The sequence below is a fragment of the Pinus tabuliformis genome, chromosome 1_2 (genome assembly GCF_031772625.1).
Source record: "Pinus tabuliformis cultivar Carrire ecotype Pingquan chromosome 1_2, CPIR1, whole genome shotgun sequence".
NCBI lineage: Eukaryota > Viridiplantae > Streptophyta > Pinopsida > Pinales > Pinaceae > Pinus > Pinus tabuliformis.
In genome coordinates this window covers 638,696,598-638,708,577 of record NC_142298.1, presented here as the reverse complement: position 1 = coordinate 638,708,577, position 11,980 = coordinate 638,696,598, and the positions used below count along the sequence as shown (strand labels likewise).

General features: G+C 39.7%; 1 protein-coding gene across 1 annotated transcript; it reads left to right on the top strand.

Annotated features, from left to right (window-relative positions):
* The first annotated feature begins 1,085 nt into the window (after window positions 1-1,085).
* Window positions 1,086-3,745, top strand: LOC149207267 (disease resistance RPP13-like protein 4). Its single transcript, XM_089397987.1, has 2 exons — window positions 1,086-1,337; window positions 1,484-3,745. Exons 1-2 carry the CDS (start codon window positions 1,086-1,088, stop codon window positions 3,743-3,745), a joined length of 2,514 nt encoding a protein of 837 aa, XP_089254113.1.
* The last annotated feature ends 8,235 nt before the right edge of the window (window positions 3,746-11,980 follow it).

Here is an 11,980-nt window from a genome sequence, read left to right as displayed (position 1 = left end):
TTGCGGTAATGACACTATTGACTTACATGATCACTTATTGAAGCTATCTTTCTTAGCTTCGGTTTTTCCGTTCCACTACACAGGCCACTTCTCCATATTATCGGGAAAGTGCATGAAGAATGTATGCAAGGTTCTATTTACCTTTTAGTGAAAGGTTGTAAATTTACAGAAGGAGTTGTTTTTAGTTTGCATTTTTGGATTTTTTGGTGCGATTGTGGAAATATTTGAGGTGAAATTTTGATTTGTGTTATTTACACTTGTTTTTTTGACTGTATATATAGATTCAGCTCCCTGAAAAACTTTTAGGTCATTTCGATTGCACAAGATTACCCATCAAACTTGTGATTTCAATAAATTCTTGCCAGATTCTAGAGAAATTTGACCAGAAAAAACCTACTATAAAACAAATCCTTTAACAAATCACTATAAAGTTGATAACGAAGTGTACATTTTTCAATACTTTGGAGAAAGTTGATAAGGATTCGGAAAGTGTCGAGAAAGTGGATATGGATTGTACGTAAGAATCCTTTTAGCTTCTTCCTGTGGAACCGGCGTCTCTTACATATTGAGTGGAAAGTTTGTTAAGCGGAAAAGCCATATGGGTTTTCCTGGTCGAGGAGCCATTTTCCATGTCGAGAAGAACGTTCTGGTAAGGATTGTAAGTTTGTAGTGGAAATGCAGTTCTGGGAAATTGTCGAGAAAGTAATAACGATTTAACGTAATAATTTCTTTACCTTCCACCAATGGAAAAGCTATTTTCATATCTAATTCCCTGCAGCGGAAAGGCACTTCGAAGAAAATACCGAAAAAATCGGTGATGATGCTGTGAAACGCTACCTTCCCCTTCTACTATTGCGAGGGACATCGCTCCATGTAGTCGAAAATATCGGTGATGAATGTATCTCTCCACTTATTCGAAATCGTCCAGAAAATGCCTAACGAATATATATATACACAAACAGTCATCAATGAACATTATAATTTAGTATAATTCCGGCCAAAGGCGTTGATGAGCAAAAGCTGAAATGCGTGACGCGAGTGACTGCCATGTGTCTGGCCAGTGAATCGAAATCTTCGAAGCAAAGATGGAGCAAGCTGTTGTTAGCGCGTTTACACAGACATTGGCCACCATTCTGGCTGAGAAACTTCTCCAAGAGGTATCTCTCGTCACTAGCTTCAGAGATGAATTTGAATTCATATGTGAGGAGGTTAATTCTATTAAATGCATTTTAAACGACGCCAGAGGAAAGGCGAGGTCCAATTCAATTACCCACTGGCTCGACAAACTTCAGGATTTTCTTTACGATGCCGTGGACGTAGAGAGGAATGCGAGTATCGCAAGTCTCATTTTCGCAACTTAATTTTCCGCCATCGCATGGGCTGTAAAATTAAGATATTGAAAGAGAGAATTAGCAAGATACACAAGAGCGCTAAATATCTTAAATATGCGACGTACGTACTTGATGTGGATGCTTGCGCTCAGCCACTGAATGTGTATGAATATTTAGAAGGGCAAGACAACAGAAGAAAATCCAGTGCTCTCCTCAACAATTCTCAAGTACACGCTGTTGGCGTGGAGCATGACATCGATCTGATTAGTCAATGGATACAGGAGGACGGATTTGGAGTCAGTGCCGTTGTTGGCATGGGAGGTGTAGGCAAAACCCTTGTGGTCCAACATGTCTTCAATAGCCAAAGGGTCCGGGACCGTTTCGACCATCTAGTTTGGCTAGCAATTTCGCCAAAAGTTTTGGTTAAACAGCTACTTTTGGTTACGGCCCGGCAGATGAAACTTTCCGAGGAAGATGATCACGGTTATAAGTTGAACGAGCTCAGCGAGGAAGAGCTCAGGGACAGAATTAATAAACATTTAGAAGGTAAGAATAAAAACCAAGAAAAAAAACGTTGTTTATTTGTTCTAGATGATGTGTGGGACAAAGATGCTTTCGAAAAGATCGGTTTGCATTTGCCTTTGAATAGCAAAAATAAGATTGTGGTGACCACTCGGGACAACATAGTTGCGGAGGCTATGGGAGCTCATCACACTCACCATATGAAGTCTTTGTCTCGTGATAACAGCTGGGAATTGTTCTGTTTTCACGCGAATTTCCCTACACATCCACTGCAAGAGGAGGATCAGCGACTCACCAGCATAGCCCGTGATATCGTGCAAAAGTGTTCAGGATTACCTTTGGCGATCAAGGCAATAGCGGCCTCTATGGCAAGGTTAAGAAGGGTTCCAAATGAATGGCAATCTACCTTGGATCGTCTAAATGACATGGATCATGTCAATGAACCAGACACCATAAACGACCGCGTTATGCCCTCTCTCCGGTTAAGTTACCAAGCTTTGCCAGATCTTTTGAAGCCTTGCTTTCTTTACTGTTCTGCCTTTCCACCAAATACTCAAATAAAATCTGAATACCTTGTACATGTGTGGATGGCTGAAGGATTAATTTCTTCTTCTTCTTCAAGTTTGATCCAAGAAGCAGGAGATGCACTACAGCGAGGACCCTCTTATATAGAAAAACTTATAAATCGATGCATGATTGAAATTTCAAGGGTTGGCTGGGATGGACGAGTAAAGTATTGTCAACTGCATGATATTTTGCATGATTTAGCTCTTATGGAATCACATAAGGAATCATCATGTTTGCTAAACCCTGGAAAAGAATTGAAAGAACTACCCATTGATGAGTGCCAGGGAGTACGTAGAATTTCTTTGATTAAAAACGATATATCAACAATCAAGGAAGCGATCCAGTGTCCAGGACTCCGCACTCTATTGCTATGGAATAACACCAAGCTTACATCAATTCCTGAAACCTTTTTTGATAAATTGAAATATTTGGTTGTTCTTGATTTAAGTCAGACATCGATTGGATCATTGCCCGTGTCTATAGGGAATGTGAAGCAGCTAAAGTTCTTGAATTTATCAGGAACAAACATCCTGATGCTCCCTGAGACGTTGACTGGTCTAAAGCGTCTCCAGTTTCTAGATGTTAGCAGGTGCCGACATCTTAGCAGCCTGCACACCGGCATAGGTGCGCACAAATTAATGGTGCATTTGAATGTGAAGGGCTGCAAAAATTTGAAGTCGTTGCCTGGTGGAATATCCAATCTCATCTATTTAAGGACGTTGAAAGGAGCTCGAGTATTCAAAAGGGAATCGAAAGCAGCCAATGCAGAGTTGCAGTGGACGTTGAAAGGCGCCAGAGTATTCAAAAAGGAATCGAAAGCACCCAATGCAGAGTTGCAGTGGACGGATCTGAAAGGATTGACCCGGCTGCAAGACTTATCAATAACAGTTACAATAGATGATCAAACATCAACATCATCATCAGAAGGTAGTATTGATCTCGAGGGGACTTTTGGGGGGATGACAAACATGCGATCCCTTTCCTTCGAAAACACCAATTCCTCCGGACGCCTCCTTGGTCTTCCCAAGGACATGGAACAGATGGACGGCCTTGAAATCGTTCGTCTAACCAACTGCGCGGTGCCCAAATGGATCCTTGAGCTTGAGAACCTGATAGTGCTGGTATTAGATGGGGATAACACTAGTGCAGAGTATAGTGTTAAAAGTGTAATTTCAACGCAGCCGAAAACCACCAAACAAAACCATCTACCTTGTTCGCACCGCCTTTTGGCAAAGGCTGTTTTTCCTTGGAGCCCTCCGAACACATGCAGCATGAGACACGCGTCCAGTGTACGAACCCCCAAAACCATTTTCCCCGGACAGTAAAGTTCGTTTGTTTTACCCGAGGTTGGTGTGCGAACCTCGTTGGATCAGCCAAGTGATCTGGGCATGAAATCTTCACCGTCGATCTCCGGAAAGTGCACAGGCCCACGTCAAATCAATTTTTACGTGGAGTAAAAGGTCTATGGTTTGACCGCCGTGTAAGAAAAGTCATGGCTTTTAATGTTGTTCGTAATTGTTTGGTGGAGGCCTGTTTTAAATGGTTATGGGCATACGTCCCATTTGTATTTTTTTTATATATGCATTTACGTAAGTTTAGGTGTAGGCCATTTAATATGGTTATGGGCCTCGTTAGTTTTTTTTTATTATGTTTTTTATACATGGCTATGTGTGTTGATTTTTTTTGGTATGTATTGCGCACGGGAGTAAAGAGAAAACTGGTTTTTTACGGCAGTAAGAAGAACCAGAGGGTGTATGCACAGCAGTGCACAAATATGTTGTAATGTTTTTGTGTGGGCATTGAAAAACAGAGGTGAAGGAAAACCATGTGTGGTTTTGCAAGTGCATAAAGAAAATGGTGGAGCGTAAGTTGTTTTACACACCAGTGAATGTAAATTTTGTTTTACAGCAGTAAGCTCATGTAAACTTTTGTTACAGCAGTAAGTTGTTTTTCACAGCAGTGAATATGAAAAGATTTTACAGTGGCAAATCCCTCTTAGTAACAGAGGATGAATATGTATGAGGCAATATATTTTTGAATAGAAATGCTTTGTGTTAGTTTAATGGTGTCATCTGAGTCATTTTGTTTCTAAGAGGTTTTCTGTCAAAAGATCCTGGACAGAGTAAACAGAGCATTGTCTCTGTAGTGGTTATTTTATTTGGTTTTGGTATTTCTCCATTAAAAATACCCAACAGTGGTATCAGAGCAGGATTAGGCTCTTTGTAGGAGACAAAGAAGCTGAAGGGAGAAGGTTGTTGCTGCAGCAAAACCTCTCAGGCAGTTAGAAGACTCAGACAGCGAAGGATTCAGGTATTCCCCAAAAGCATTTCTCTTGTTATTGCAGAAGACAGTCAGTTTTTTAAAAAAAATCACAGTCAAAGATTTAAAACCATAGTTCAAGATGCAAGGAATGGCAAGCACAAGCATGGGTATGTTCAACACCCAGCTCCCACACTTTAATGGGAAGAACTATGACTACTGGTCTATAACCATGAGAGCTTTGTTCATCGCTCAAGATATATGGGAACTAGTAGAATATGGGTTTGAGGAACCAGCAGATGAAAATGAGTTCAATGCACTAACTCAGGGAGAGAAGGATCAGCTGAAGCTCAATAGGAAGAAGGATGCAAAGGCCATTGTCTTGTTGTATCAAGCAGTGGACCAGAGTATATTCCCAAGGATAGCAGCAGCTACAACATCACATGAAGCATGGCAAACTCTCAAGACAGCCTATCAAGGCATGGAGAGAGTGAAGACAGCAAAATTGCAAATGCTGAGAAAGGATTTTGAAAACTTGAACATGAAGGAGTCAGATAACATTGACTCATTCTTCACTCATGTGATTGGTGTAATCACACAAATGAGAACTCATGGAGAAACAATTGAAGATAGAAGAATAGTGGAGAAAATATTGAGGGTCTTACCCTCAAGGTTTGATGCCATAGTCACCACCATTGAAGAGACAAAGGATCTCTCAAAGTACTCAGTTGATGAGCTACATGCATCACTGATAACACATGAGCAGAGGTTGAGTAGGAATGAAAACTCATCCCTTGAGCAAGCCTTCAAGACCCAGATGTCCTTTGGAAGAGGAAGAGGTCAAGGAAGAGGAAACCGAAGAGGAAGAGGCAGAAGCCAGAACAGAGGTGGAAGGAACAGCCCATCAAATGCACAAGGAAGAGGCAGCAATCCAAATCAGAACCAAGGTCGAGGTAGCAGCCAACAAAGAGATCAGTATCAGGCTCAAGGACAAAGGTATGATAAATCTAATGTTCAATGCTATTATTGCAAAAAGTATGGACATTATGCTAGTGATTGTAGAAAGAAACAACATGATATGAACAACAGACAAAGTGCAAATGTTACAAGAGAAAACAACAGTCAAGAAAATGTCCTGTTAGCTTGTAACATGGCTGAAACACATAGTGAGGACATATGGTTTTTAGACTCAGGTTGCAGCAACCATATGACAGGGAATGTAGCCCTCTTCTCAGCGTTAAATCAGAATTTGAAATCAGAGGTCACACTAGGAACTGATAGTAAAGTGTCTGTTATGGGAAAAGGGGAGGTAAAAATATTTTCAAAACAAGGAGAAAGGAAAACCATAGCAGATGTATACTATGTCCCCGGAATGAGATGTAACCTCTTGAGTGTTGGACAGCTTATCCAAAAGGGTTACAATGTTTATTTTGTAAATGATGTGTGCACCATCATGGACATACCACCCAGCAAAAGATGCATTGCTGAAGTGAAGATGACAAGGAACAGAATGTTCCCTCTTAGAATAAGAGCAGACTTGAAGAACAAGAAGGAAATGGCAGCAGTCACCCAAGAGGCCTTCCAAAGTGTGCCAAAGGATGAGAACTGGTTATGGCACTTGAGATTCGGGCATCTAAATTTTGGAGGTCTAAACTTATTGAGCAGAAAAGGAATGGTAAGAGGATTACCATTGATAGAGAAACCGGACAGCCTATGTGAAGGCTGCATATTGGGCAAACAACATAGAGAAAGTTTTCCATCAGGGAAAAGTATAAGGGCAAAGGCACCCTTAGAGATTATCCACTCAGATTTGTGTGGACCAATGCAAGCTCCATCATTAGCTGGCAGCCTATATTTCTTGACATTCATTGATGATTTTACAAGAAAGACTTGGATATATTTCCTCAAGAACAAAAGTGAAGTTTTTTGAGAAATTCCAAAACTTCAAAGCACTTGTGGAGAACCAAAGCGGGCTGCACATAAAAGTTTTGAGAACTGATAGAGGAGGTGAGTATATCTCCAATGAATTCCTAAAGTTTTGTAGGGAAAATGGAATTCATAAACAATTCACAACTCGGTACACCCCACAGCAAAATGGAGTTGCTGAAAGGAAGAACAGAACCATCATGGAGATGGCAAGGAGCATGTTGAAGGCAAAGCATTTGCCAAATGAGTATTGGGCTGAAGCTGTACATTGTGCAGTTTATATTTTGAACAGGTGTCCTACAAAAGCAGTCATGAACAAAGTGCCAGAAGAGGCATGGAGTGGGAGAAAGCAAGGAGTCACCCACATGAGAGTTTTTGGGTGTGTGGCCTATGCACACATTCCAGATAAACTAAGGAGGAAGTTGGACAGCAAAGGGGAGAAATGCATCTTCATTGGATACAGTGATGAATCCAAAGCCTACAGGCTGTACATTCCATCTACCAAGAAGTTCTTTCTAAGCAGGGATGTTCAATTCATTGAAGAGGAAGCTTGGGATGGAAGCATAGAGAAAACAGTGAATGTTAAAAACTGTTTGTCTCATGATGAGGATGAAGAAGAGGTGGCTGAAATGAATCCCCAAGCAGCAGCACCAACACAAGAACAGCAAGGTACACCATTGAGGATCAATGAGAGTGCTTCTCCAAGCACACCACAAGGAGGAAATTCAAGTGCATCTTCAAGCACTTGCACACCAAGTGAAAGAGGTAAGAAGTTTAGAAATCTAAGTGACATTTATGATGAAGGAATGAATTCCTTATTTGCCTTGTATTGTCATGTTGATGATCCTATTCATTTTGAAGAAGCTATTAAAGATAGGAAATGGATAGAAGCTATGGATGAAGAGATGAATGCCATAGAGAGAAACAAAACATGGGATTTGGTTGAGCTACCGAAAGGCAAATAAGTCATTGGTGTGAAATGGGTCTACAAGACCAAGAGCAATGCTGAAGGCAAGATTGAAAGGCATAAAGCAAGGCTGGTTGTCAAAGGCTACAAGCAGCAGTATGGGAGAGATTATGAGGAGACTTTCGCCCCGGTTGCAAGAATGGAAACCGTGAGAGCAGTGCTGTCCATAGCAGCTCAAAACAAATGGAAAGTCTACCAAATGGATGTGAAATCAGCATTCCTAAATGGAGTGTTAATGGAAGAGGTCTATGTGGAACAGCCTCTCGGATATGAGAAGAAAGGAGAAGAGCACAAAGTGTGCAAATTGAAGAAAGCTCTTTATGGGCTGAAGCAAGCGCCAAGAGCATGGTACAGCAGGATAGATTCATATCTATTGGAGAATGAATTTGACAAATGTGAAGGAGAACCCACAGTCTACATCAAGGAAAAGGATGGTAAAATTTTAATTGTTGTCTTGTATGTAGATGATGTTATTTTCACTGGAAATGATATTTATCTTATTGAGAATTTTAAATCAGTCATGAAGAATGAATTTGAAATGACTGACATGGGTTTCTTGAGATACTTCTTAGGCATAGAAGTAGATCAAAATGAAAAAGGAATTTTTATATCTCAAGCAAGATATGTAAATCAAGTTTTGGGCAGATTTAAGATGGAAGAATGCAAGGCAGCAATCACTCCCACAGTGATGGGATTAAAGCTCAGCAGAGAGGACAACAGCAAGGATTTTGATCCTAGCCTGTACAAAAGCATTGTGGGCAGCCTTATGTATTTAACAGCAACTAGGCCTGATATTATGTATGCTGTTAGTTTGATTTCCAGGTTCATGGAGAGGCCAAAGGAGGCACATTGGCAGGCAGCAAAGAGAATTTTGAGGTATGTCAAAGGCACTAAAATGTTTGGAATTTTATATCATGCCTCAGAACATTCAGATTTGGTTGGGTACACAGATAGCGATTGGGCTGGAAGTGTGGATGATCGGAAGAGCACTTCCGGTTATGTTTTTAACATGGGTTCAGGAGCCATTTCATGGGCTTCTAAGAAGCAGTCCATTGTAGCATTATCTACAGCAGAGGCAGAATATGTGGCAGCGACAGCAGCAGCATGTCAGGCAGTATGGATGAGAAGAATGTTGAGAAGCTTAGGCCAGGAGCAGGCAAAAGCGACAGTGGTCTTTTGTGACAATAGCTCAGCTATTGCCTTGTCAAAGAATTCAGTGTTTCATAAGAGAACGAAACACATCGACACAAGGTTTCACTACATCAGAGAGTTAGTGAACAATGGAGAAATTGTCCTAGAACATTGCAGGACCCAGGAACAGGTTGCAGACATCTTGACAAAGCCACTGGTTCAGAAGAGTTTCGAATTTTTGAGGAAGTGTCTGGGTATGACAGAATGCCCAGCTGTTGAAATTAAAGGGGAGTGTTAAAAGTGTAATTTCAACGCAGCCGAAAACCACCAAACAAAACCATCTACCTTGTTCGCACCGCCTTTTGGCAAATGCTGTTTTTCCTTGGAGCCCTCCGAACACATTCAGCATGAGACACGCGTCCAGTGTACGAACCCCCCAAAACCATTTTCCCCGGACAGTAAAGTTCGTTTGTTTTACCCGAGGTTGGTGTGCGAACCTCGTTGGATCAGCCAAGTGATCTGGGCATGAAATCTTCACCGTCGATCTCCGGAAAGTGCACAGGCCCACGTCAAATCAATTTTTACGTGGAGTAAAAGGTCTATGGTTTGACCGCCGTGTAAGAAAAGTCATGGCTTTTAATGCTGTTCGTAATTGTTTGGTGGAGGCCTGTTTTAAATGGTTATGGGCATACGTCCCATTTGTATTTTTTTTATATATGCATTTACGTAAGTTTAGGTGTAGGCCATTTAATATGGTTATGGGCCTCGTTAGTTTTTTTTTATTATGTTTTTTATACATGGCTATGTGTGTTGATTTTTTTTGGTATGTATTGCGCACGGGAGTAAAGAGAAAACTGGTTTTTTACGGCAGTAAGAAGAACCAGAGGGTGTATGCACAGCAGTGCACAAATATGTTGTAATGTTTTTGTGTGGGCATTGAAAAACAGAGGTGAAGGAAAACCATGTGTGGTTTTGCAAGTGCATAAAGAAAATGGTGGAGCGTAAGTTGTTTTACACACCAGTGAATGTAAATTTTGTTTTACAGCAGTAAGCTCATGTAAACTTTTGTTACAGCAGTAAGTTGTTTTTCACAGCAGTGAATATGAAAAGATTTTACAGTGGCAAATCCCTCTTAGTAACAGAGGATGAATATGTATGAGGCAATATATTTTTGAATAGAAATGCTTTGTGTTAGTTTAATGGTGTCATCTGAGTCATTTTGTTTCTAAGAGGTTTTCTGTCAAAAGATCCTGGACAGAGTAAACAGAGCATTGTCTCTGTAGTGGTTATTTTATTTGGTTTTGGTATTTCTCCATTAAAAATACCCAACATATAGAGGTCTACAAAAGATTCCTAATCTAAAAAAGCTTCGTTTGTCACATAACAACGATTGTATTGGGTTTCCAGTGGAGTTTGGAGAACCTAGGGCATTTCCCAAACTCGAAATGCTAACCATAAAACACTTCAACTGTTTAGAAAATTTTCCATTACTCCAGGATACAGCAATGCCAATGTTAAAGTTCTTGCGAACTAAAATGTGCAACCAACTCAAGCAAATGCCGCAAGCGTTACAGAGACTGACTAATCTTGAAGATATAGAGGTGAAACGCTGCCCAAAATGGGAAGACGGCCTCCCGGAGGACCGTGCTTCTTATTGGAGTATCTTGAGAGAACGCGGGATCAAATTGACAGTCGACAATTTCGTGGTTAGTACTGGTCACTAATTTAATTGTTCTGAACTTATGGTTGAAGTTTGTAAACATTAGAGTGAATGGAAGTAGTGTTAAATGAAATACAGTCTGCAGTACTTACAGTTTGTTTTTTTCGAACTTACTTTTTTTATCTCAATGTTGGGTGTTGTAAGAGTTTTAACAGGTCAAGTCCCTACCGGTAGAGTTTTGGGAAGAGTAACAGTACTGTAATAGTCCATCTTTTGATTCCCATCAAGATGTCACTAAGAAATTGATTAGCGACAGTTGTAGAGTTAAACATTATAGTTGGTTCCAATTTTTTCTTGGACATCTCTTTCTTCCCGGTGAATTACGTGCATTCGGAATTGGAGCTGCTGTTATTGGCTTCGGGTGATTTTTTCCGAAAAATATTTTTTATTAAAAATGTCTGATTTTGTCGTTTGTCCAGGTCGCCATAGTCGCAGATCGATATCCTTTATATAGGAAATCAAATCTCTAACCATAGAATTTCAATTGGAAAGAAAATTACGCGTGAAAGAAATTGTAATTACTCTAGTAAATTACTAAGTTAGAGTTAGTTAATTGAATCAAGGAGAGAGTTTAAGTGAAGTGATATTTTGGGAAAAGTAGAATTTATGAGAGTCAGTTAATTGAGTTGGGTAGAGAGTTTAAGTTGAGTGATATTTTGGAAAAAGTAGAATTCAGATTGTGTGGGTGTGTTGACTTATTTTTTATTAAAAACTAATTTAAAACATATAAATAATTTTACTATCTAAAAAAATATAAATAATTTCACAAAATTTATTGTAATCAATGAAATTTAATTGATCAATTCAGAAAATTATGATTTGTGTATATTAAATTGTGTTTTACCTCCTCTACTTTTCCAACAAATTTATAATTCATCAAACAGCCCCTCTGTACGTGACTAATGAGAGAGTCAAAAATAAAGTTTCTCTGCCGCGGAGCGGAGCTGAATTTATTTTTTAAACAGAGGGCCCGCAGCCCTAAACGACAGAAGCGGATCTTTGAAAGTTCTTTTCGACGCAAAATCCTTTTCCGCTCGGCATCCGCACTTTGAATCGAATAAAAATGAGTCGGAGAGCGAATCTGAAGGTTTGGAATTTCTTTTAAAATTAAAAGTATTAAAAAAAATAGGTTTATTGATAAAATGTTTAGGGTTTTGTAAAGTTTGTTAGTTTACAAAATTATTTTGATGTTTTGTTAAATATGAATATTTTTTGGATAAAGATTTGGAACAAAAATAATCTTATTCTACTTAATAAAAACAAATTTTATTAGTGTTGGAAATGCGGAGGAGACAAAGCATGAATTCCTATAAAATAGGAACTCTCGCTCTTCTATTGATCAACCCGGTGAAGGAAATTTATCCTTTTCCAACTAGTGACTTGCCTAAAATATCTTGACATGCAACCACAAACTAAAAGTCGTCTATCACCTAACTTGACTTGACTCAACACTCAAACTCTCAACCCTCAACACTCAGTTAACTAACTCTCTAAGGTTAACCAACTTCACATGCAGGAGTAATTACAATTTCTAACACTCCCCTTTAATTACGACCG